Source organism: Ammospiza caudacuta, chromosome 7 (assembly GCF_027887145.1).
Source record: "Ammospiza caudacuta isolate bAmmCau1 chromosome 7, bAmmCau1.pri, whole genome shotgun sequence".
Taxonomy (NCBI): Eukaryota; Metazoa; Chordata; class Aves; order Passeriformes; family Passerellidae; genus Ammospiza; species Ammospiza caudacuta.
The window spans coordinates 43,657,148-43,681,096 of record NC_080599.1 but is presented as its reverse complement, the minus strand read 5'-3'; the positions used below and the strand labels follow the sequence as shown (position 1 = coordinate 43,681,096).

The following is a 23,949-nucleotide window of genomic DNA, read 5'->3' as shown; positions in this document are numbered from 1 at the left end:
GAAGGACAACACAGGGAGTGTAATGGCATGGAAAACTGGAGAAGTTTCAGGGCTTGGGGGGATAAATCATGTCCCTGTGACAGGGTAGCTGTTCCTGAGAGCCAGGGCAGGGAACCATCATAAATAAATAACCTGCTCTTCACTCAGGGCTGTGCAGTTTTGGAGCAGCAGGCTCAGAACAGCCATGGAGCTGGGATGGGTCTCACCGAAGCTGGCAAAGAAAGGAGGAAAAGGAAGTGTTAGCCTTGGAGCAGAGAGCAGCAGAAAATCAAGTGCAGCTCCCAGGGTGGTGTGGGATGACACTGGATCTGTTTGCTGCTTGTTTTGTTCCTCTGCCAGCAGGGCACAGTCAGGCAGCCAAGCCTTCCAAGCAGTCCTCAGGATATAGGTGTGGACATGACACTGAAATTGAAAAAGATGATGTTTGCTCCTTTGAAAATATCATCTATGTCTAAAACATTGAGGAAAACCCCACATTTACAGTGAGTACTCTTATTTTTCTAGGCCCAAAAGAAATACCATGAGGTGATCTTCTTCCCATTGCCACCTCAGGTCACAGATATTTAAAAATAAACCCCTGTTCCCTCATTTCTTCTCAGTCCTGTGATCTGCAGCTCTGCCTGTCACTGTAACTCAGATCAATGGTGAATGTTGCTTCTAATTTTTCACTGGGATACAGCTGGAAATCTGAGAGATCTTTTTATAAATAACTTTACAGTATTGTGACTCACACTCTGCCTGGAATGAGATGGCAAAACTCTGCACAGGGGAAAGGTAAAGCTGCTTTCACTCACCTGTCTCTCTACAGGCCTGGCCAGGGTGCACAGCTTGTTTTCTCTCTGCCTGTAAAATGTCATCCCAGTGCAGTAAGGATTGTTTAAAAAAAAAATACATAGGAACCCTTATGCTCAGGACCCAGATAAGGGGTTTGGTAAAATTAGGATTGGTAAAAAAATGTGCATCTCTCCATGGTCAGATCAGCATGTCTCCAATGGTGGAAGGGATGGCCAAAAATTCCATAGTGGCGATTGCACCAGAGACAGCTTGAGGGGGAAGATTGCAGATCTTCCTCCCCACTGAGCCACTGTTTTGAATCACAATTTGTGCCATAATTTGTCTCAGCAGAGAGCTGATGTAGTTGTCAGGGGAAGGTATTAATAGCCTTGAGTTTCTGGGAAAAGAAATTAGGATTTGAATGCAAGTGTGCCTGCTTTGTTTGTGTGTAGTCCTTTTTTGAGGAAAATTCAGCAGTAAGGAAAAAAGACAAAGGGGTTTTGTTCTTTATGCATTTCTGAGCTGAAGTTAATTTTCTTGGCCTCTTCATGGTTTCCAAGGATGTGCTGCTTTTTCTTGGTGATGAATTATGGTAGACAACAGTGTAAAAGGAAGAAGCACTATAGGGGAAACCTGGAGAAAATCCTTGGCCTCATGAGGCCCAAGAGGACAACGATGAGCACTGTGCTCCTCAGCCAGTTGTGATGGAAACACTCAGGGCAGGAATTCAGTGTTTAACAGTTACCTGCAGCATTAGAGCTGCACACACCAACACAGAACAGGTCTGGGTGTCCAGGTGATTTACAGCTGATCTGCATAATTAATATTTGAATTATAAATGCCCCTCAGTGTTGTCAGATGGAGAAGCACAGTTAGTATTGTGTATTGCAGGCACACTGAAAATGGGTTTTAAACCACAGAATGATCTCAAATGCAGTGAATTTGCTTGTAAGGGAGAACAAATTACAACTGCAGAGCATAGTCTCTACAGTAACCTCATTCCAGCTCTCATTTCCTGGGCTAAAATGAGAAAGAAAAGGGACTTGTGTTCCACTTTGTGCTTCTGCAATGGCTGTTGCTGAGGTGTTCCTGCCTCTGCCTCCCTTCCCAGAGGTCTGTGCTTATCCTTTGTGCTCCCTCCCTCTGCACAGCCCCATCAGCACAGCCTGGTGCTTTCAGGCTGAGGTTTCTGTTCTAGTAGCACTGTAAACATCCCATGGCACTGACAAGCCCAGTGCAGCCTCATTTCAGATGAGCTGCAGTGATTTGTGTCCTGGCCCTCGAGAGGCAGGAGAGCAGCAGGAATAGGAGCAGCTGTTTTGGTGAAAAACACCTTCATCAGAAGAGTTAGTTAAGGATGACAACAAAAACTTTATTTGAAAAAATTATTATGTATTGAAAATATACAGTAGCATTACCAACCTTCTTGTCTCTATCCCTCCCCCAGCACAGGCTACCCCACAGGCATGTCACAGCAACCAGATTTAACAGTACTTTGTCACTCCCTCTCAGTATGTCCAAATCCTGTCATCAGCAAGAGAACAACAAACAAAAGACCCACTTCTTTCTGACTCAGTAGGTATTTAACAAATCCCAGTCCTCCACAGTGAGGCACAGATGCTTCTGTTTGGAAGTCCTTTCTCTCTCTTGTTCAGCCAAAGCTCTTTTTTTATTGTTCTTTAATTCATGGCTGCCGGCAACCTCCTTTTTCAAAGGTAAATGGCAATTTTCAACGTTTTCTTTATAAAACTGCAAGTTTCCAGATGCTTTAGTTTCTGGCTCCACCAGTGTGCATTTGACTACTTCCTCTATTCTGTGTGTCTTGCCATCTACAAGCAAAAATATCAAGTTTAGATTTTGGGGAAAACAGAATTGTACTGTAAAATGCATAACTTTGTGGTATGAACTGTTTTGGCCAAGCCAACTTGGAAATGTGCACAGGAAAAAAATACCATTTATATTTTGGACTCAGAATATTAAGGAAAAAACTCAGTTGTTATATGAGCTGTACTTGAATTATCCACAAGTTTAACAAATGAAAAAACTCAACTACATTGTAATGCAGTTACACAAAAGGCTGGAACTGCACACCTGAGATGCTATTTGTACTATAACCCAAAAAAGTGTGGGAATAGTCCCAGTAGAAAAGAAAATAAATCAGCTCTGTGGTGTCCATGCAGTTACGTACAGAAGTGAAGAGCTGTCACTCTGGATCTCAGGTTGTCCTGGGGCTTCATGGCCTCCAAAACTGCCTGCTCCCACTGCAGAACTGTCTGAAAGAACAAATGAAGCAGTTCAAATGTCTTGCAAAACTTACAGAAATATCATTGGAAACAACTCCATCCCTTGTTCTTTCCTATTCAGCAATTTTGTATTCTATATGGCAAAATTTTAGAGAGTAAAACAGGTTTAACCCCCCTTACCTGCTCTGCCCATCCCTCTGTTTTGCAGTTACTGTGATCAAATTCTTTCAGAGGCACTTTTGAGTGAACCAGGCCTATCTGCATTTGAAGCCGCTTTATAACAGCATCAACATCCTGGGAAAAAAGGGACATAAAGCAGTCAGAGGGCAAGAACTTTATTATTACACTTGTCCAGTAAACTTCTTCTGATAGTTTTTACCTTGAGACCTGTGCCAGAAATGTCCAAACAATTCAGTTTCTTGAAAGAAAGAAGGTATCCAATTCCCACATCTGTGATTTTAGGGTTACCTGTAAGGCCAAGTAAAGATAATTAAGTTGCATGACGTGGAAAAAGATTATCAAAATACCAAGTAAGTATTTGTTCCAAAAGCTAATACTGGAACAGGACTGACTTTCCCCCTCTAATTATCAAAATAGAAACATTTACAACACAAATTCTCAAACTACTAAAAATATTTATCTAAGGAGCAAATGCTTGAGACCTCAGGTCTGCCCTGTGCCTGCTGGTCAAATCTGGGGCTGGCTCATAGGAATCAACAATTAATGGTATTCCTTCAGTGGAAGGAATCCTTAAGGAGGATAAATTCTTTATCAGAAAGGACACAGGTTCTCTCTGTTGTGGGACATGGAGCACTTACAGGACAAATCCAGCACCAGCAGATTGTCCAGCCCCTTTTTCAGCACACGGACGGGCGCTGTCATCCTGCGCAGGCCGGCGTCTGACAGGGAGTTGTCCTTCAGGAGAAGCCTCTTCACACTGCCAGCACAGATACAAACACAGAGTTTATGGTCATTATTTCTGAGAGTTTTGCAAAATGTCCCAAAACTCCGTGTCAGAAGGGTCATCCTGTGCCAAGCCCTCCAGGCTCACAGTAAAAAGCAGTGAGGAAGGAGCCTGGGTCAGCAGGAGTAACAAATATCTTTATATTTCCCTGCTAGCTCAACAGAAGCACTGCTTGAGCAGCTATTCCCACAGCTCCAGTGACAAACTGATCCTAGAGCCAAACATTTGCCAACAGAGACAATAAGCTTCTTTATACCCTAAAGTTCTTTATACCAGGGCTGCCAAACTGAAATGCACTCAAAACCAAGAAAAAATGCTTGGCAAACTAAAAGAGGGCAGATTCGATAAGTGATCATAAGCAGTGATTTTAAGAAAATAATGAGGTCTTATAGCACTGATTAACAAAACTCAGGGAAAAACATCAAATTGAAGTGCTCTCTTCAGAGCACTTCAAGATAAAACCTTGATGCAAAATGCAACAAAATCTTACAGCAACATAATATCCTTAATTAGCAGTCATCCTACCTAATGCTTCCAAAATTATCTACTTGTCATTTTTGGGTACCAAACAAAATTACAAAATTTACTGTTTTGAGATCTTAACTAACCAAATAATCAACATTCTTCTTGCAGTAATCTTCATGGAGAACAGTAGTTTGGTTAAAAATTTGGCTCATAAAGTTCCCCCTTAAAAATAGGAAATGTAAAACTGTTCCAAATGAGAAAGATGCATTTCTTACCCAGACAATGAAAATTATAAAAAGTTGATATAAAATATGAGACAATAAGTTGTCTTGCATAATTTTAGTACTTTTTATGATTCAGTATGTGCTTTGTGTACAATAAATTCTGTATTTTGTTTACCTATGGAACAGGTTTTATGAACAACCAAAATCTTCAACCTTACACTCTGCAGCCTGTGAAACTTCTCTTTGTAGTCTCAGCCTGATTCTTTGAACTGCTTAGTGGTAGGAAAGAAAGTGTCATTTTTAGCTCAAGAAATTGGTACCTAGACAGGGCCTCTTTGGTGAGGTGTTCCAGCAGCTCGTGTTCATCTCCAAGTTTACAGCAGGAGAGATCCAAACACGTCAGCTCCCGGAAAGACTTAATTTCTTCAAGCTTTTCAGAGATAACCAGGTATCTGCAAAGCCAAAAAAAGAGAAAAAAGCCCTGAGTGCTCAGGCATGTAGGGAGGTGTCTACATCCCCAAGTGTCATAAGCACAAAGCACTCGTTTCTGCTAAGTACCATGTGAAAATTGACATAAATTACCCAGCTGCACTAAGCACCTCTTTATGTGCAGCTGGCACACAACATGTCTGAATTCCCAGTCTTCTCCTTAGATCACTGTCATGGTATTGATTCGATGCAAAATACTGGACTAACAAGACTTCAACTTGCAAATATTGCTATTAGGAGCTTCTTTACAGATTATTGCTGTATTATTTCAGGATAATGCAAAATATCCCAGTTTATCATAAGTCAGCTTCACAAACTGCTCTTCCTCAGTGTCTAGGAAGGGTATAGACAAACCCACATTCATCCAGGCTTAAAATCCACCTCAAATGTGGATTTTAATCAGGACAGAATAGCTTGTCAGCGGCAAAATTTTACTTTTTACATGTCAATAAAATGCTTGACTAGGGGTAGAAGTCCAGGACTGGCCAGAGCTGTGGCTACACCCTAGGCAGCAGTTACTCAGTGGGTTTTTTTTTTTTTTTTAGCTGTGCTGGTTCCCTGCTCTGATTCACTCAGCAGCCACGCAAACATCTGTGCTGGAGCCATTCAGTAGGAGGCTCAGAGATGGGAACAAACCACTGAAGAATGGCAAGCATGAGTATGCAGTAATGAGCACGTAGCCCTCAGTACCTCCCTGCAGTCACCTCTTGCTGCCCCTGTGGCTCCAAATTCACTGATCTCTCCTGAATTTACCTCGTATTCCCCATGGCAAAACACACCCTGAGGCCAGCAAATTCACTGCATAGACTGGGGGTGATTTTTAATTTGATCCCTGCAGGAACACCTCTTTGTCCATGCAAATAAGAGGACCTTAATATCCTCCCAGGGTAATTTTACCCATCAAACCACCCCCCTCACACCCCTTGCCTGTGCAATTTGGCTCTGCAAGAAGCACAACATAGAGTCAGAGCATAAGCCAGTTCTTGAGAGAGATTATTAGCTGTTAGGGTTCTGGAGAGAAGAGTGGGCTCTTTTAGAAATAAAAATCATCAGAAAACGCCTTAATGCCTCACTTCCTGGATTTCAAAGACTTGATACTTAACTCAGCTTTCTGTAATGGCAAAAGATGCCAGAAGTAGCTTAATTTCTAAATTAAGCCCATAAAATTTTCTGTGCTAGAGATAAAAAGGGAGTAGGTTTAAAGGATAAAACAAAGGATAATTGACTTCTACTCAAACATTCCTACTGTGCTCAGAACACCCTTGGCACTTCAGATGAATATGCCAGTACTTTGATTTTAAACTGGATAAACCATCCCTTTTTCAAGTGTAAAGATGGAAGAGAACAGTTCTATTACTGGGAAGGACTTCAGTAGGAGCAAGGCTTTAAAAACATAATCCAGTTTTAAACTTGGCAAGACTCTTTCAGTTAAAGATGTGGGCATTGAGAAGATTGAAAAACTAGTGCTGGGCTGTAATCAGGACCTTGTTAAAGTACAGTCAATATGGGGATGGCAACAACAATAAAATAAGGTAAAACCTGCCTGATTTCAGAGCCTGAAACTTACCCACAAGTCTGTATCTTCTTCTAAGCCCCCAAAATGAGACATGACAGCAAGTTTATATAGTTGGTAAACCTGAACAATTTGCAAGGGTGTATTTTATCTGTACAGTCAGCTAAGTGTGCTGAAAAGCTTTTAAACAGCAATTACAGAAACATCCCATGAAATGCCTGAGAAGGCACTAAGCACACGGATTTCCACAGAACTGCTGATTATTATTGTTAAAAATAGTTGCAGGTTTAATCCTCCACATAAGATCCCCTGTTGGTTGAAATAGATGTAGTCTGTCACCTCTGTTATGATTTTTATCTTAAAATGAAACCTACAGCTGCACTTGTAGGAAAGGTATGGGATGAAAGACAGCAAGCACAAGAATCAGATAAGACTCAGGGCATTTCATTAAAATTAGTTGGTGTTGTAAGCCCAAAATGTATTTTAAATTTAATTTAGGGGAAGCTTGAAGTGTGCTAGCAGAAGACAAGATTGTTAGGGGACACACTTACCTGTTCCGCAAGCACAGTGAGCACAGCACCAAACTGCCATAGGCTTCAGTGAACTTCTGCAGAGCTCTCAGTCCTGTCACTGGCTCTGTGAACTTTTGTCTTGCTTCTGCTGCTGAAAAGAGCTTTTCAGCAATCTGCTCTGGGAAACCAATCAACGAGTCAATGTGATCTACATTGTCAGAAATGTAACCCAGCACGAGGCTGAAGAGGGACTTGGCCGAGTAGCGGAGGTTCCCCTCCTTGGTGTACGTGAAGATGAAATGATCAGTCCTCTGCCTCCTTGCCCTATCATCCTCCCTGTTCATGCAAAGCTCCACTGAAAAAGTTCTGGAAAACAGACTAAAAGGTCTTGCTTTGGGAGTGACATTCTGTACGCCGCCTGCACCCCGATTTACCACATGCAGCTTCCCATTTTCACGCACGTATATTGGCCCAGTATCCAGATGGCTTTCTGAGTGGAGACAGTACGACATTCCCCTCGACCAGCTCTGCAAAAACAAATCACAGACAGGTGAACAACAGCCACAGAGGAAAACATGACCCAGGGAAGCCCCTAAAGCTGGCAGTTCCCCTTAGAGCCCTGAGCATGGCCACGTAGCAAGGAGGGCAGGCTGTGTGGAGCAGGGCTGTGAGCCGCCTGCCACACACCCCATCCGAGTGGGAACTGGCCCCTGGGCTGGCTGAGAGGCCCGGGATGGATCCCAGGTCCGGGATGGAGATAGGGGCAGTGGGAGAGGGGCTGGGGTTGAGTGGGAAGTGCCCCCACAACCAGGCCTGGCTCTGCTGCAGGCAGGAGCAAGGGGAGGAGGAGGAAGAGGAGGGCACATGTCTGACTGCAGCTGGGCAATGGAGCCTGCTGGAAGCTCCCTCCCTGGCAGGGTGGGAATCTCCCGGTGCCCCTTCCCCAGCCGGTGCCGGGGGGCTCTGGCTGGTGAGCAGGGTCCTGGCAGGAGATCCGGGGGGCAGGAGAGCCCAGAGCTGCCATGGCGAGGGGCAGGGCAGGGATGGGATTCTCTCAGCTCCCGGCCTGCGGGGCTGGCGATCGGGTCCTGCGGGGCGGGAGGGGACCGGGCCCTGCCCGAGGGGGGCCGGGGGTACCGGAAAGGATGGGGAGGCGGGTGCGAAGGGATCGGGTCCAACCCGGAGAGGGGTCGGGGCAACGCTGGGTAAAGTCTGTGAAGGGATTGGGTTGTACCCGGGGGTGAGCGCGCCGTGAGCGGGCACAGCCCCGAGGGGCGCCAGGGGAAGGGGCACCAGGGGAAGGGCATAAGGGGAGGGGGCACAGGGGGAAGGGTCCCCGCCCGGGCAGGGAGGCCAGAATCCCGCTCGTTCCCCGATCCCCCCTCATCCCACCTACCTGCCCCGGGAGGGGCCGCGCCGTCAGCCGGGCCGGGGCTCGGCGCTCCCGCCGCCCGTCCCGCAGCGCCCGCGGGCGGCGGGCGGGGCCGCGCGGGGGGCGGGCGGCGGGCGGGGCGGAGCGGGGCACGGCGGGAGCGGCGGGTCCCGCCCGGCCTCCCCCGCCCTGTCAGGGGCCATCCCGGCTTCCCGCACCGGGAGCGGCCGCAGGCGGGGCGCTGCCGCCGTTGCCCGGGAGCGGCAGCCCGCGGCCCGCGATGAGAGGCACCGACTGGTGCCGGAGCTCGGCGGGGGCCGCTCTGGTCCTGGCCACGTCCAGCGATGCCGAGCACCCCGCCGAGAGCGTGGCGGACGGGTGAGGGCCGGGCGGGGGCGCGGGCGGCGGGAGCGGCTCCTCCCGCACGGAGCCCGCCGGGGCTGGCCCGGGCTCGGCCCTTCGCCCTCACGCTGGGGTCGCCACTGGGTGGATGGAACGGCTCGGGGCCCGCCGCCATTGCGCGCTCCTGTGGGGCCGGCCGGGTACAGAGCCTGCCCGGCGAGGTGGGAATGCCTCCAGAGAGCTGCCCCTCCTTACACAGGGCACTGCTGACAGTACCCCAAATAAAAATGCTTCTCCCGTCCCTTTCCCCTCCTCCTTTTCATCCCTCTCCTTCCCTTCTTCACCGTCCCCTTGTTTTTCTACCCTTCCTTTTCCACCTCCCCCTTCCTTTCTCCTCCATATTTTTCTGTGATAAATTTAATTCAAGATGGTTATAGATGGAAAGCTGCCGTTGCGGGTTTTGTCCTGTTCTCTCTACAGAAGTTCCAAAACATTTTGGACGACGACAGGCATGTTCCCACAGGAACTGATTATTGGTTTTCCCAAATGTGTAAAAATCAGCAAAGTTGCCATCCAGTGTTATTTGGGTAAGACTTTGTGTCTTGCAGTAGGTAATATGTGCTATGTTAAAATGTGTGTCTGTGCCTTAATAAAAGTTCCTACAGTAGCGTCCTAGTCTGTATGTAGCCACTTTTAAGAGATTCATAAACATTTAACTTCACATAAAGGTTTAATTTTGCGTAAAGATTCATTTTCACAGAGCAATCATACTTCATATCCACAATCCCCATAGCTTAGAGAAAAAATAAAATAGTTAATGCTTTGTGTTTTGTGGTTGTAAAGTGAAGGAATTAATATCAGTATCAATAAAGAATCAGAACTTGTGTTGATATTTTAAATTGATATATATTTTAGTGCGGACATTAAGGATTGAAAGAAGCACATCTAAAGACCCTGTGGGTTTTGAACAGTGTGTTGAAAAAGGTAAGACTGAGTTTGTGGGGTTTTGTGGGAGCAATGTTGGTGTTTTTCAGCGAATCCCTGTAACCCCTCATCTATTTATTGAGTAAAGTGTGGGGTTATGATTGTTTTATTAGACATTAATGCAACAGTCACGTTTGAGTGAATTTTGTTAACACTGCTGGTCTCTGCAGCAGTTTGGAGAGTAAAATGCTGTATAAGGGCTAAAAGCACTAGTTGTGCACTTTATGTTCCAAAAATTAAAAACAGGCTTACATAGTATAATAGAGTGCCATTTCCTGCATTGTTTGGCTTGGGGATTGGCTTTTTTTAGGCCTCTTGGGTGACTTTTTTAAACACTGTAATGAGTGGGATATATATACACACACACTGGGATATTGCAAAAAAGTATTCTCTTAAATCACCTGTAAAAATAAAAAAGAACAGTGTCTATATGCAGTGTAAATTCATTGTCCTTAAACTCACTTGAACTCTGAGTCCAGTGAAAACTTCATTGCACATTATTCTCACATTATTCTTCATTGTTTACCTTGAAATATATTTTCTAGATTTGCAGCACAGAGAAGGGCAGCTCCAAATGGAAGAATTTCCAGTGAGTATTTACAGTGTACATCAGTAGTGGTTCATGAAATGGGATGTCTGGACTAAGTGGGAAGAAATCATAAAAAAACCAAACATGTCTTTATTTGCAATTATTGCTCAGTTGGTGTTAAAGAGAAGAATTTGTAGATTTTGGTGTGAAATTGCACTTCCCAGCTGCTCCTCAGTAGATTATGCTGTGAAATTGCACCTGCCTAGTGCTCCTAACGAGGTGCAAGGGCCCTTTCCAGAAGTGTGGCAATCTTCCCTCCTTCACTTGCTGCCTTTAAGGCTGCAGAATTCAGGAGGTGATGGGATTTTTTTTGAGTTGCAGGTCAAAGAACTCGATTTATGTGCAGTTCAAAAAACAGACATTGAAAAATCCAGATCCTTGTGGTTTAACAAACTTCTGCAAATGTGGTTGGGGAGTTTTGTTACTACAGAGAATGCAATAACAATATTTTTATTCCTCCTGCAGCTTCCTGAGTTCCAAGCCACTTACTTGCGTTTCATCATCAAATCTGCCTTTGATCATTTTGTGTCAGTGCACCGGGTGATGGCAGAGGGCACAGCAGAGAACACTTGAGCCCAGCTTAACTTTGGGCCTCCACTTTTATTTTTTATAAGGAAGTTACATTTTGATAGCTGCACTGCAGAGAATGTTTATTATTAGCACCCTGTATTAAAGTGGTTTTTGAAGGTGTGGATGTGGTATGTATTCCCTGCTGGTTTAATGTATGGAATAGAATAGGAGTATATGGAATCATTTAGGTTGGAAAAGACTTTTAGGATGATCAAGTCCAACCAGAACACAGTGCAGTTGTTAATTGTAGTAACAGCTTTTTCATTTTGTAACCTAAGCTGTCAGCTTAGAACACCTGAACATAACTGAGTCCATTTAAGGTAGTATATTTTTATCAGGCTTACATAATACATTAATTAAAACTCAATTTCCTATAAAGTGTTTCCCTTGCACTCTGAATTAAATAGAAAAAAAAAGTGTGAGCTACTTAAGTGGGATGTATTACTTCCTACTGTCGAACAAGTCCTTCAAAAGTCCTTAAATTGGTACATTTCTGATCAGCTCAAACTCAGAGGTTATTAGAATGAATATAAATATCTGCTAATGCTTAGAAATAACCTGGGGTAGAGAGGCAGGGCAGGAAGGGAAATAATCTGAAGCCAAATGAAGTGTTTTGATAGACTTTTAATAATTGTAGATCAACCCCTTGTTTCTATAAATATTTTCTAGAATCAGGTCACAGCCACCAGTGCTTTAAGCTGGGACCATCATAACAAATATTCATGGAAACAGATGTTGACAGATTGTCTTGCTCAGAAGTGTCCTAAGTCAGTGAAAGGGAACATTTTATATACACAAGTGCAATGTGTATATAGTAATGTAAAATAATTGCTTTGCATGCTAGTGGCCTCCTGCAAATGTCACCACCCTGAAATTCATCCTGCAGGATATTCCTTACAAGTGTAAATGTTGGTATCCAGAGCTCAATGGACCCAGCTCCCACATTACTGAGTGTAGTATAAAAGTAGTAAGTTACTTCAGAACAGAAGTTGGTGTGGTAGGGATGACACCTGAAAACTTCTAGACCTCATTCCAGATGCTCCTTGCATATACAATGCATATACAGCATTGTTCTTTTCTTCTTCTCTCTATGGCTGTTTTTAAATTCTATTTTTGTTCTTTAGACTGAGGTCTGTGACAAATTTTTTTTTAACTTCTTTATCCAAATAGTTTTTGCTTCGAAGTCCTCTTTTTCTATTTCAGTTTTTCCAGGATGGCACGTATTTCCTGGGGGTGGTAATTCCAAGGCCCCACTCCTCCCTGCAGAGGCAATAAAATGACATAGTGATGCTCAAGAAGGCAGAGCAGAAATCCTTCAGAGCACAGCAGCTGCACCAGAACTGTGGGCAGGTGTGCCTTGGGCTCCCTTTCCACTGGAGGCATCCCTGGGAGATGGTTACACACTGGTTACACCCTGCTGTGTCACTGGGTCTGGATCCTGGAGGTGGGAAGTGTTCCTGGATTTCACAGCTTAGATGTACCTCAGGTTACTAGTGAGCCAAAAGATAAATATTTGAGCAAGACTGAGGTGTACATCAAATATGTACATTATAAAGGCCCAGACTGGTTTTGCTGCATTTTCATTTCTCTCCACATTTACAGTGCATTGTGAAATGTTTCACTTTCAAACAGAACGAAATACTGACTGTTATATGTAAAGCAGTCTCAAATCACCTTGAAATTTAAAATTCTCTGTACACTGTGCTCATTGGTGCTGATGTTTTTTACCTTGTAGATGACCTTCCCTCCCTGCAGCACGTAGAGTCGCTCTGGCAGCGCAGCGTATTTTGAGCTGCTCAGGTTCTCCATTGTGTCCAAAACCACTGGACACAGAGGGTGATTTTTCTGAAGAAGTTGTGCTGCAATTTTTCGATCTTCAAGGCTTCTGTGATTTTTAATAATGACATTGTTTTTAAAAGCCCATCCATCTAAAACAAATGAGGAAGGGATTTAGCAGTGAAGGTTTTGAATAGGTGCAAGGGTGGGCATGTACTGTGTGTCATACCCCAAAACTGGGTTAAAAGAATCTTACAGTTTATTCCTAACATCAAAACTTGCCATGAAATGAAATCCCTCCTTAAGTTATTGCAGCACTAGAGCTTTCTATTAAGTGGTCCCAAGATCTGGTTTTTTCCCCCTCATCAAACTGTATTTTCTTGCCCTGGATTCAGAAATATTTGATGGATTTTAGCTGAAATTTTCCCACATAGATCTACCCTAGAAAGACACCAGGTGGGGAACATGTATTGGGTAAGGTTTGTCAATGTTCATTTTGCTTGATTGTACTCATTAAGCCTATAAACCAAAATAACAGGTCTGTGAGAAGTGAAATGTGAGCCAGGCCATGCCTTTGTTTATCAGAACTATGCAAACAAACATTTGCACACAACTCTTCCCAGTAAAGCAGAAACTAGTGAAAGAGTTTGATGACTGACTTAGTCATTATCTGATTCTCAGTTGTTGAAAATGACATATTGCTAGAAAACTGTAAATGTTAGGTTTTAGAAAAACATTTAATCTTGGGATAAAAGCTGTGCCAATGGGTTACTTAGAATCCAGTGCAGATAAACAAGTGTGGTTTGTTTGCTTGCTAAATTTTTCAAATTGGAGTCTACATCCTGTTCTTGAAAAATATTAAAAACTTTTATTTGTTCTGTCAACACATAACATATTGTACACTTAACTTTTGTTTTATGAATTATCTTTTCTTCCTCTTTCCAAAAGGAGCTGTATAACATTGAGAGGCAGTTGTTAAAAAACACATGTCCTTCACATGAGTGTAAAGTCAGAAGTGTAAGTAGAATCTTAGGAGAATTAGGGACACAAACTTGTGCCTAGATGTGGTGTTGCCACTTGATTTGAAGATTTCTGTGCTGTTTGCAGCCCCCTGCTTTGCTAGCACACCTTTTTTTCTCCTAAAGGAAGTGACACGTTTGTAGCTGTGGTGTTTGTACTGTACCTATTGCATGAGCTTCCTCAATGTAGATGATAAGGAAATCTGCTATTGAGCTGAAATCTTTGATAAGCTGGTTGAACTCATCAAATTTTAGCATAAATGAAGGTCAGGTGCAGCTTCCAAAGTTCAGGATTAAAGGTCGGTTATCTGGGGGGAAAAAAATGTTTTGTGGTTAAGTGACAGGAGGAAGGGCAGAATTAAATACACTGAACAGCCTCTGGTGCAAGGATTCCTGGACAACACTAAGGCACTTTATAAACTTCTCCTAGGTCAGTAAAATCAGCAGCAGAACCTCTTTATCTCTGCAAAGCAGCCATAAAGGTGTTTTTCCTAGCCTGGCCCTGTCTGTGCTGCATCCAGCAAGGAGTTTACCTGAGGGAACCCTGCCCAGTACAGGCAGGAGGCACCCTGCAGTCACACAGCTCCTCTTTCCTCAGCACAAGAGCCAATTAGCAAGCTACCAACGTTTTTGGGATAGGGTGCTGATCCAAAAGGGCATCTCAGCCTCCCTGAGATCCTTAGTATGGAGCAACTTCAAAAATACTAACCATGGCCTTCTGCAAGGTTATCTAGGGACAGTGGTTCAGGGCTGGGCATTGAGGACAGAGTCCCAGTGCCTTTTCATGTCCAGATTTTTTTTAGATGTGTCAGTTCAAGCTGAGCTGAGGGGAAACTGCAGACTTTTCAGTCATGCATCACAGGCTTTCATGCTTTCAATGTATTTCTGCAATTTCCTGTCCAAACAGAACTCTGGTTATATATTATTATTAAACTAACCTTACACTGGCAAAAGTATCTGCAGTTGCTTACAAATTAACACAATATTGTGTATATGTTGGCAAGGCCTTGATTTAAGAGAGCTTGCAGGATTTTTAAGCACCTTTTTTAGTCTGGTTATGCTGAATTCCATTAAATTTGTCCAAGACCTTTCTGGCATGGCTTAACTTAAAAGCTGCTGCTAACCATAGATCCACATCCTAAAGAATTAAATAACAGTGGTACCTTCCTGTAGATACTGTGTTTCTCTTCTATAAATTTACAGCCCATTTTCTACATAAATATCTATATATAATTAGGGATGCAGAGTGAGAGAAGGATGTAATCCCTCCCGTGGGGATGGAGGCTGCAGCTTAATGATTAATTCCACATTCTGCTGAGATCTCAGTGGGAGGCAGCGGACAAAGTACAAAGCAGCTACTTCTGCTTTATTCCCAGCCACTTTAGATCTGGAAAAACCCACTGTGTGCTTTCTAGGCTTTAGGCTAGCTGAGGGAGCTGGTGTGGAATTTTCTGTATGGACAGGGAATGACAGCCAACAATCAGGAATCATTGCACGCGTTTCAGTTCTGGGCCTTCTCTCCCTAAAACAAATTATTACCTTGGCTTTCAGCAAAAAGTGTTTCCAGGCAGAGCCAGCTCTTGCAAAAGCTCAGTGGTGTGAAGGGATAGCATAGACAGGGTGATAAATGCAGGTTATTTTAGACAATCAAGAAGCAGCTGGAGTAAATGTGCTGCATCTTTTCCAGCAGGTGGGTGCTGGTGGTCTGCACATGATGGACTCCAGTGCCAGCTGCCTGTCCCTGCTCCCTCAGCAGCATCTCCTCATTTATGCTCTCAGCAATTACTGAAATTACCAACTCAATTACTGACCTTTCATGAAATCCAGGAGGTGACAAACTTCCCCACCGAGGGTCACCACGGGCGTGTTGGGAGCAGGGTGTCCCTCGTAGGCTTCATCCTCCAGCCTCTTCCACTTCACCTTCAGCACAAACTGCAAATACTTGAAGCTGAAAAAAGTGGGGCCCCAGTTTTCATAGCTGAACTTTGGATTCCTGTTCATTCTGCTCTTTTCGCCCATCTTTAGGATGTATCTTTTCATGGCATTGGGGAACAGTATCATCAGTGTTTTGCCCACCACAACAGACAGAGTAACCTGCAGGAGAATCAGGATTTTCTGCAGCAGTACCCTGATGCCCGACATGGTGGTGGAGAGGTCTGCTGAGCACAATGCGAGGCAGGGGCAAAGGTAGAGGTCGAGGGTGAGGGGGAGGGAAAATATCCACGTGTTTGATTAAGTTTCTGCCTTACCTTGCACACTGTGCTGTCCCTGCCCTTCAGCCCCTGGGTGAGCAAGGATCCTGTCAGCAGTGCTCCCTCCAGCTGCACCAAGGGCAGCCAGTGCAGCCAGGGTGGGGCTGTGCTGCTCACTGCAGAGATGTGAGGCTTATCCACAGATGTGGGCTGTGCTGTGCAAATGAGGGCAGCTGGATCAGGCTGTTCTCCCTGAATCCCACAATATAGACTAAGGTGCTGATGCTGTGCAAACAGTGCCCTGTTCCTTCTGCTCTGGGGCTCTGCTGCGCTCCAGGATTTGGCATTTTGGGGCTGAAGGATTAAAAAAAAAACCTAAAAAAAGTGTGTGTATATATATATATATATATATATATATATATATATATGCTCCAGTATATATAATATCCAGCTGGTCCCCAGCACAGGAAGGACATGGATCTGTTGGAGTGAGGCCTCAAGAGGATACCAAGATCAGAGATCAGAGGGTTGCTGTGAGAGTTGGGACTGTTCAGCCTGGAGAAGAGAAGGCTTTGTGGTGACCTAACTGCGCCCTTCCAGCACACGACAGATGGAAAGAGGCCATTGACAAGGGGGACAGTGACGGGACAAGGGGGAATGGCTGCAAACCATCAGAGGGCAGGTTTAGAGCAGGTACGCAGAAGAAATTCTCTCCTGTGAGGGTGGTGAGGCCCTGGCACAGGGTGTCCAGAGCAGCTGTGGCTGCCCCTGGATCCCTGGGAGTGTCCCAGGCCAGGCTGGATGGGGCTGGGACCAACGCGTTCTGGTGGGAGGTGTCCGTGCCACGGCAAGGATATTAAATGAGATGAGTTTAAATGTCCCTTCCAACCCGAACCGCTCTGTGTTTCTTTGGTAAAACTCTCATTTACCAGAACACGCAGTGTACGTCTGTAACAGCTGTACAAGGGCACGAACACCCACAGCCCCGCCATGTTCCCTCACAGACAGCAGGGTCCTTTAAGGGGGCGGGCGGGCGCGCACGCGGAAGCGCCGCGCGGGCTCTGATTGGTCGGTGCCAGGCGCGTCACCGGCGGGGCTGCTGCTCTCCGAGGGGCGGGGGCAGAGGGGCTCAGCGGCGCCGCTGATTGGCCGGGGCCGCGCGGCGGTGGCGGCGCCTTTAAGGGAGCGGACCGGCGGCGCTGAGGTGCGGGGTGCCCGGCCCGGGGCCCGGGCGGGTGCGGGGCTCGGGGGGCGCGGCCGCGGGGCACAGCAGCGGGGCGCAGCAGCGCTGGCGCAGGGCGGGCACCGCACCCGCCCCAGCCCCAGCGCCACCTTGTCCTCTTGCAGGAGGGTCGAGCCCCGAGGAGCTGATCCTCGTCCCGGCGGATGAATGGCGACGGCGGACGACCTCAAATTCCAAGGTAAAGGCGATGTGGCAGGTGCCGACGCGAGGCTGGGCCCGGCTGGGGGAGCCGTCCGGCGCTGGAGGCTCTGGGAGCGTCCCTGAGCGTTCGCGGAATGAAAACGTCCTGAGAGTGTTGTTTGTGCGGTCAGGATGGGGTCAGGTATCCTGAATTTTGTGAGATGGAATTGTACTGCTTGCCAGATAAAAAATGTAACCGGTGTTGACGGAAGTCGTAGACTGGAATCCTTTGTGGTAGCAAGTGACAGCTGGAAGGGGGCAGAGCGCTCTGTAACTTGCAGAAGGCCCCGGTTTCAGACTTCTTTAGTTCTTCATTAAAAATTGCACGTCAGTTTTTGGAGAATATTAAAAGTACCCATTTCTCTAGGAGACAGCTTTCCCTTGCCCTGCAGAGACCTGCTGGCCCTGGGCTGGGGCTGTTGGCAGGACAGGAAGGCAGGCTCCAGTCCTGCCAGTGTCACATCCTGCAGGCAGACTGGCAGGAAAAGCAAACTCACACTTTATCCACTGACTGAATGTTCGGCTTGATCCGTGTCAGCTTGGACTTTAGGAAATAGTTCATACCCAACATGCCTAAACTAGTGGTTGTTCTGTCTCAGGGTATTTATGCATTTATTTGAGCCATGAGAACAAAAATTTTAGTGTCTTGTTCATCACCTGTCTTGTAATGTACTTATTTGCAGAATTTGACGATGCAGCTAATTTGCTTGCAGCAAATCCTGATGCCACCACCATAAGCATCGATGAGCCAGTCGAAATCCCCAAGAATCAGCACAGCCACCTGCAGGAGCCAGGGAGGGAAGAGGATGATGAGTTACTGGGCACTGATGACTCCGATAAAACAGAGGTAATGCTCTCACCTCTATGGTGGGGGCCTGTGAGAAAGATGGAGAGAGACTTCTTACAAGTGTATGTAGAGAACAGGACAAGGGGGATGGATTCCCACTAAGAGAGAAGAAGTTTAGATTGGTTATAGGAAGAAATTCTGTCCCGTGAGTGAGGGTGGTGAGGTGCTAGCACAGGTTGCCCAGAGAAGCTGTGGCTGCACCATCCCTGCAAGTGTTCAAGGCCAGTCTTGGAGCAACCTGGGATAGTGGAAGGTGTCCCTGCCCATGGCAGGGGGATGGAGTGAGATGATCTTTAAGGTCCCTTCAAGCACAGGCCGTTCTGTGTTTCTGACAGCAGAAGGGACTTGTCGTGGGGGTGAGGGTGAGTGTTCCAGATGATGTGGCGGCCGGCAGTAGCAGGCTCCTCTTTACAACCTCAGGCCGTGGTTCTGCCTACAGGGAGATAAGAGACTGGCTGTCTGCAGCTGTTGGAGGGGAAGAGGGAAACCATTACATAATCCTGCCCTGTTGTGTTTGTTTTCAGTTTGGGTACCAAAATCATGTGACCACTGTGTAAATGAGTTAGTAATGCATAAATTGTGTGCTTGTAACACTTTCCATGTTGCCTTTCCCACCATCTAGCTGCTTGCAGGACAGAAGAAAAGTGCCCCTTTCTGGACTTTTGAGTACTACCAGACCTTCTTCGATGTGGACACATACCAGGTTAATATTCTGCTCCAGAGGAGAACTGTTGTCTGAATTATGCCTTATCCAATGAGGTGTTTTTCCTTCTTGCATTGTCAGTCAGACAAATCCTTATGTTTCTTAGGTCCTGGACAGAATCAAAGGATCAGTGTTCCCAGTCCCTGGGAAGAACTTTGTAAGGCTGTATATCCGCAGCAATCCTGATCTTTATGGTAGGTGTGAGGTGGGAGAAGTTACTTGCTGTGCTAAATATTTTGAGTCTGTATTACATTTTATTTGCTGGCCTAGAAAGCAAGACAGCAGAGGAGGTGCTATTGATTTTTTTTCCCTTTTAAGGTCCATTTTGGATATGTGCTACACTCGTGTTCACCATTGCTGTTAGTGGCAATCTCTCAAATTTCTTCATCCATCTGGGCAAACCAACGTACCACTACGTGCCTGAATTCAGAAAAGGTTTGTAAGTAGTCATTTGTGGGGGTAGTTTTTTTGGTGTTTTTTTTTTGTTTTGTTTTGTTTTTTGGTGTCTTTTTTTTTTTAATGTGCAAATGAAGTAATATCAAACCAGGTCATGGCTTTGATTTAACACTTTAGTCTTTTTATTGATTGGTGGTTTTAAATTTTTAGACGTGTGAAACAAGCCCTTAAAATGGGTTGTGACTGGCAGAACCCTGTTTCTTCAGAACATAGGCTAGTTTCAGGGATTTAGAAGAGCAAGCACGAGTAATTAGTTATTTTCCAGCCTTAGTGGATGCCTCCTTGTACAGAGAGTGAAAGCCCAGTACTGGGCACTCTGGTGCTTTGGTGAGGGCCTTCCTGGATCTGTGGCCTCCCAGGAACCTGCAGGCCTAGGGCAGAAAATTACCAGATGAGATTATCACTGCTATCACCTACTTGAAGTGCTGGCAGAGTACTGGGTGTAAACTAGATATAAATACAGTTTTCAGTTTATTAATAATTCAAACTTCATCTTTTGGAAGTATCTTCACAGGTAGCTTTCTAGTTTTCATGCTGAATGCTTCTACACCTTTGGTTCTGTCAGGATTCAAAGTAGAACATGAAACCCTTTGTTGTGTTTCCAGTGTCCATAGCAGCTACAACGATTTATGCGTACGCTTGGCTTGTTCCCCTCGCTCTCTGGGGATTCCTGATGTGGAGGAACAGTAAAGTCATGAACATTGTCTCCTACTCCTTCCTGGAGATAGTGTGTGTGTATGGCTACTCCCTCTTCGTTTACATTCCCACAGCGGTACGTATGGCTAAGAGTGCACCTCTCACATGTCCTGCCTGAGAAAATTTGCTCTTTCTTATAATATTGTTGATATTTGTCAAAATTTTGGAGACTGGGAAAATCTTTTGCTCTTTTTCTTGAGGCTTGTCTAGTGTAAAGGTGTCTTGTGGGTGCTGGAAAAGCCCAGGACACATCATTTCCCCAGAGGCAGCAAAACCAAGCAAGGTGCTGCTGGTGAGCCTGGCAGGCAGCCTCAGGAATCAGGATGTTTGTGTCCCCAGGGAACAGATGCTGATGGCTCCAAGGACAAGTTTCCCTGGCTGGGGACAGTGTGACAGTGTTCACAGGGGTTCTTGGATGAGGGAAGAGACGAGGATCTGACTCCATGTTTCAGAAGGCTTGATGTATTATTTTTTGATATATATTACATTAAAACTATACTAAAAGAGTAGAAGAAAGGATTTAATCAGAAGGCTAGCTAAGAATAGAATAGCAAAGAATGGTAACAAAGGTTTGTGGCTTGGGCTCTGTGTCTGAGCCAGCTGACTGTGATTGGCCATTAATTACAAACATTTAACATGGGCCAATCACAGATGCACCTGTTGCATTCCACAGCAGCAGATAACCATTGTTTACATTTTGTTCCTGAGGCCTCTCAGCTTCTCAGGAGGAAAAATCCTAAGGAAAGGATTTTCCATAAAAGATGTCTGCAACAGGACAGGCCTTGAAGGGAGTGGCATAACTTGAGATTCACCTGTGTTGTGTCTGGGAGTGAAGCTCAGCACTGCTCTTACCCTTTCCTCCAGTAAGAGATGTGTCAGATTTAGGCGTGAGTTCATTTGTGCACAAACAGAAGTGCTGACAGTGTCACAGAACACACAGCCTCTCTGCCAGCCCGTTGCAAGCCTTGTGCTGCCTTTTGCAGATCTTGTGGATCATCCCCCAGAAGGTGGTGCGCTGGGTGCTCATGGTGTTCTCGCTGTGCCTCTCGGGCTCCGTGCTGGTGATGACCTTCTGGCCCGCCGTCCGCGACGACAACCGCCGCGTTGCCGTGGCCACCGTGGCCACCATCCTGCTGCTGCACGCCCTGCTGGCTGTTGGATGCTTGGTGGGACACTGCCAGTCCTTTTCCCTGATCTCTCGTTTCCTAGGACAGGTGGTGTTATGGGACAGGGAAGGAGGGATTCGCTGGTTACAGGAAAACCTCTGTGGTGGTGTTCGCAGGGGTCCCAGGACGAGGGAAGAGATGAGAATCTTGACTCCATGTTTCAGAAGGCTGATTTATTATTTTATTATATATATTATATTAAAACTATACTATAGAAGAAAGGATTTCATCAGAAGGCTAGCAAGGAATAGAAAGGAATGATAATAAAGTCTTGTGACTGCTCACAGCCTCGACACAGGTGGCTGTCATTGGTCATCAAGTAAAAACAATTTCACATGCTGGGTAAACTGTTCTCCAGATCACATTCCAAAGCAGCAAAACATGGAGAAGCTGAAGTTGCTCAGCTTCTCAGGAGAAAAGATCCTGGCAAAAGGATTTTTCATAAAATATGCAACAAACCTCCAATGTAAAAATTGCAGTTATTTTAAACGTAGCAAAAATTGATGTCAGTGTGACCCGGACAGTGCTGGTAATAAATTCAATAATCAATTATGGAGTCATAGAATATCACCAAGTGGGAGGGTACCCATCAGGATCATTGAGTCCAATTCACCTGGAATTCATCATAGTACCAGCAAAGCCTTAATCTTTATAGTATCCAGTTGCACTTTATTCTAATGAGTACTATGCTTAGTCCTTTAGAAAGATTAAATGTTCAATATAAAGTGTGGGCTTAGGAGTTTTAGCAGGTTTATGTTTCCATACACAGTAAGTGTTAGAAAACAGATGACCCTGAGGCCATTGAAATACAGGATGAAGACTTAAATTGTTTGTTTCCTTATTGCAGTGTGTAGAAGGGTGTCACCAGGTCTCAGTTTCCACAGCTTCCAGAGTAGATGGATCTGTGTGTCTGTGTTTGATGGGTGTGGAAAGAAAGAGCTTGGATGAGGCAGCACCGTATGTTTCTCTCTAAATAATTTTTTTTTTTCTCTGATAATGTAGGCATACTTTTTTGATGCCCCTGAACTGGATATTTCTGCACCTATTATTCCTGCACCTATTATTCCTGCTCACAATGGAACAACAGTAATAACAAAGAGTCACTAAATAAGGTGAGAACCCTGTCTAAACTTCCTTTTTCTGCAGTCATCACAGACATCCTGAAACTTTTCCCCATCACTATGGTTGAATGGAAAGGGGTTTAACAGACTTGTTTTGCTAAATGGGGTTTATATATAAATAAAATTAATTAACCCCTTACAAAAACTCCAAAGCATTTATTTGAATTTATTCTGCACCAGTGAAACTTAAGCAATAAACTGTTAGACTCCAATTTTTCTTTCCTTTTAATACAAAAAGCAGATTGGGTTTTTCCCCCTTGGTGTTTGAGACAGTGTGTCAGAGCAACAGCCCTGTGTGGGGACATCTGTGTAGGCTCTGGGCAGGGCTGACTCAGAGCTGAGCCATCCATCCCTCTGCACTGCACTCCTTCTCTGGGATGGCTTTGAGCATTTGCTTCCTGGCATCCAGGACTGCTGCCAGCAGCAGATGACATTTGAATTCTCTTGGATAATTATCTGGAGGAGGTCCAGGAACAGGCTAATAGCCAGGCCACTCCAAGTACACCAGCCACAAGTGTGTTTGTGAAAACCAGGATATTTACTAAGTAGAAACTATATTAGATTTAAGATAAATAATATAAAAAATAGCCAAATGTGCCCAGTGAAAGGCACATTAAAAAATTACACAATCCAACCATGCAAGTCAATTTTAGTGGCTTTTCCTCCTGCAAAATCAGTTTTTTCATTCCAGATGCCTAATAAGAATCAAAATGACAGTAATGGATTTTAGTATTGAGACTTAAATATGTGCCCTCTTGTGTCCTCTGGTAAGGAGCCGAAATATTCACTGGAGTTATTTATTTCTTTCAGATGACAGCACCAGTTTCTCCATCTAGATAGTAGTTTCTATTTTAGATTATTGTTTCACTGAAGACCTTGGAAACGTCAAGGACAAGGGATGTGTTTTGCAGCAGGATGGACAGCGATGTCCCATGGACATACAGACATCTCCATGTTCCTGGAGGAGAGTGAACCAGTGATCCCAGTCTAGAGCAGAAAGGAGTTGTTTTTGTTTGGTTGGGATTATTTTATGTTTTGTTTTCGCTTTTTGGGGGGGTTGTTTTGTTTTTCTTTAATTCTATCCTCGCCCCACTGTTTTGCTTCTGAATAAAGCCTTGTGAAGGCGATGTGATTTGTACTTTTTGTGCACAAAGCATCTTAACGCTCTGGAGCTGTGGGGAGGGTTTGATCCAAGGCCTGCTGTTGTGACAGGACTGGACCTCCTTTAAGGTGGGTCCGTGCCGCCAATGAGGCTTTGAAAGTGTAAATAAACAGACGTAACGTGGGCTAATGTGACAATTCCTTTCCTCGCCGCCCCGGGCTGCATTCTGTCCCCTTAGACACGGAGGAGACCTCAGGCCGCCATTGCCGCGCGGGGAACGCCGGGATTTGTAGTTTCCACTGCGAGTGGCGTCACTCCGCGCTCCCGGGGAGCGGGCGTGCGCGCCCCCCCATTGGCTGCCGCCTGCGCGCGCGGCGGAAGTGTCGCGGGTCCGGCACGTGGGGCCG

At 45.3% G+C, this 23,949-nt stretch overlaps 4 protein-coding genes across 5 annotated transcripts; 2 read left to right on the top strand and 2 right to left on the bottom strand.

Annotated features, from left to right (window-relative positions):
• Positions 1-2,176: 2,176 nt before the first annotated feature.
• On the bottom strand, positions 2,177-8,645 carry LRRC42 (leucine rich repeat containing 42). Its single transcript, XM_058808772.1, has 8 exons — positions 8,581-8,645; positions 7,224-7,711; positions 4,991-5,122; positions 3,836-3,954; positions 3,397-3,485; positions 3,198-3,311; positions 2,963-3,047; positions 2,177-2,603 (listed from the first exon to the last, which is right to left on the bottom strand). Exons 2-8 carry the CDS (start codon positions 7,694-7,696, stop codon positions 2,347-2,349), a joined length of 1,269 nt encoding a protein of 422 aa, XP_058664755.1. The 5' UTR covers positions 7,697-7,711; positions 8,581-8,645; the 3' UTR covers positions 2,177-2,346.
• Positions 8,646-8,711: 66 nt separating this feature from the next.
• Positions 8,712-13,449, top strand: IFT25 (intraflagellar transport 25). Its single transcript, XM_058808600.1, has 5 exons — positions 8,712-8,934; positions 9,379-9,485; positions 9,814-9,882; positions 10,428-10,471; positions 10,937-13,449. Exons 1-5 carry the CDS (start codon positions 8,837-8,839, stop codon positions 11,042-11,044), a joined length of 426 nt encoding a protein of 141 aa, XP_058664583.1. The 5' UTR covers positions 8,712-8,836; the 3' UTR covers positions 11,045-13,449.
• On the bottom strand, positions 11,565-15,978 carry DIO1 (iodothyronine deiodinase 1). Its single transcript, XM_058808599.1, has 4 exons — positions 15,648-15,978; positions 14,001-14,144; positions 12,770-12,969; positions 11,565-12,301 (listed from the first exon to the last, which is right to left on the bottom strand). Exons 1-4 carry the CDS (start codon positions 15,976-15,978, stop codon positions 12,236-12,238), a joined length of 741 nt encoding a protein of 246 aa, XP_058664582.1. The 3' UTR covers positions 11,565-12,235.
• Positions 15,979-17,185: 1,207 nt separating this feature from the next.
• Positions 17,186-23,727, top strand: YIPF1 (Yip1 domain family member 1). Of its 2 annotated transcripts, XM_058808654.1 has the most exons (10): positions 17,186-17,232; positions 17,376-17,449; positions 18,135-18,298; positions 18,921-19,001; positions 19,108-19,195; positions 19,320-19,436; positions 20,063-20,229; positions 21,137-21,319; positions 22,322-22,431; positions 23,251-23,727. In XM_058808654.1, the coding sequence occupies exons 2-9, from the start codon at positions 17,419-17,421 to the stop codon at positions 22,424-22,426; spliced, it is 936 nt and encodes a 311-aa protein (XP_058664637.1). In that variant the 5' UTR covers positions 17,186-17,232; positions 17,376-17,418; the 3' UTR covers positions 22,427-22,431; positions 23,251-23,727. The 2 variants fall into 2 exon arrangements, with proteins under 2 accessions (XP_058664637.1, XP_058664638.1); XM_058808655.1 differs by lacking the exon at positions 17,186-17,232 and having other exon boundaries at positions 17,371-17,449; positions 18,165-18,298.
• The last annotated feature ends 222 nt before the right edge of the window (positions 23,728-23,949 follow it).

Coding starts and splice junctions, on each gene's coding strand:
- LRRC42 (XM_058808772.1), bottom strand. CDS start 7,696: ATGTCGTACTGTCTCCACTCAGAAAGCCATCTGGATACTGGGCCAATA. Junction 3,048..3,197: donor CAGAGGGATGGGCAGAGCAG/GTAAGGGGGGTT, acceptor TTGTTCTTTCAG/ACAGTTCTGCAGTGGGAGCA. Junction 2,604..2,962: donor AGTGACAGCTCTTCACTTCT/GTACGTAACTGC, acceptor TTTTGCTTGTAG/ATGGCAAGACACACAGAATA.
- IFT25 (XM_058808600.1), top strand. CDS start 8,837: ATGAGAGGCACCGACTGGTGCCGGAGCTCGGCGGGGGCCGCTCTGGTC. Junction 8,935..9,378: donor GCCGAGAGCGTGGCGGACGG/GTGAGGGCCGGG, acceptor TTCTCTCTACAG/AAGTTCCAAAACATTTTGGA. Junction 9,883..10,427: donor TGAACAGTGTGTTGAAAAAG/GTAAGACTGAGT, acceptor TATATTTTCTAG/ATTTGCAGCACAGAGAAGGG.
- YIPF1 (XM_058808654.1), top strand. CDS start 17,419: ATGGCGACGGCGGACGACCTCAAATTCCAAG. Junction 19,002..19,107: donor TCGATGTGGACACATACCAG/GTTAATATTCTG, acceptor TATGTTTCTTAG/GTCCTGGACAGAATCAAAGG. Junction 19,437..20,062: donor CGTGCCTGAATTCAGAAAAG/GTTTGTAAGTAG, acceptor TTGTGTTTCCAG/TGTCCATAGCAGCTACAACG.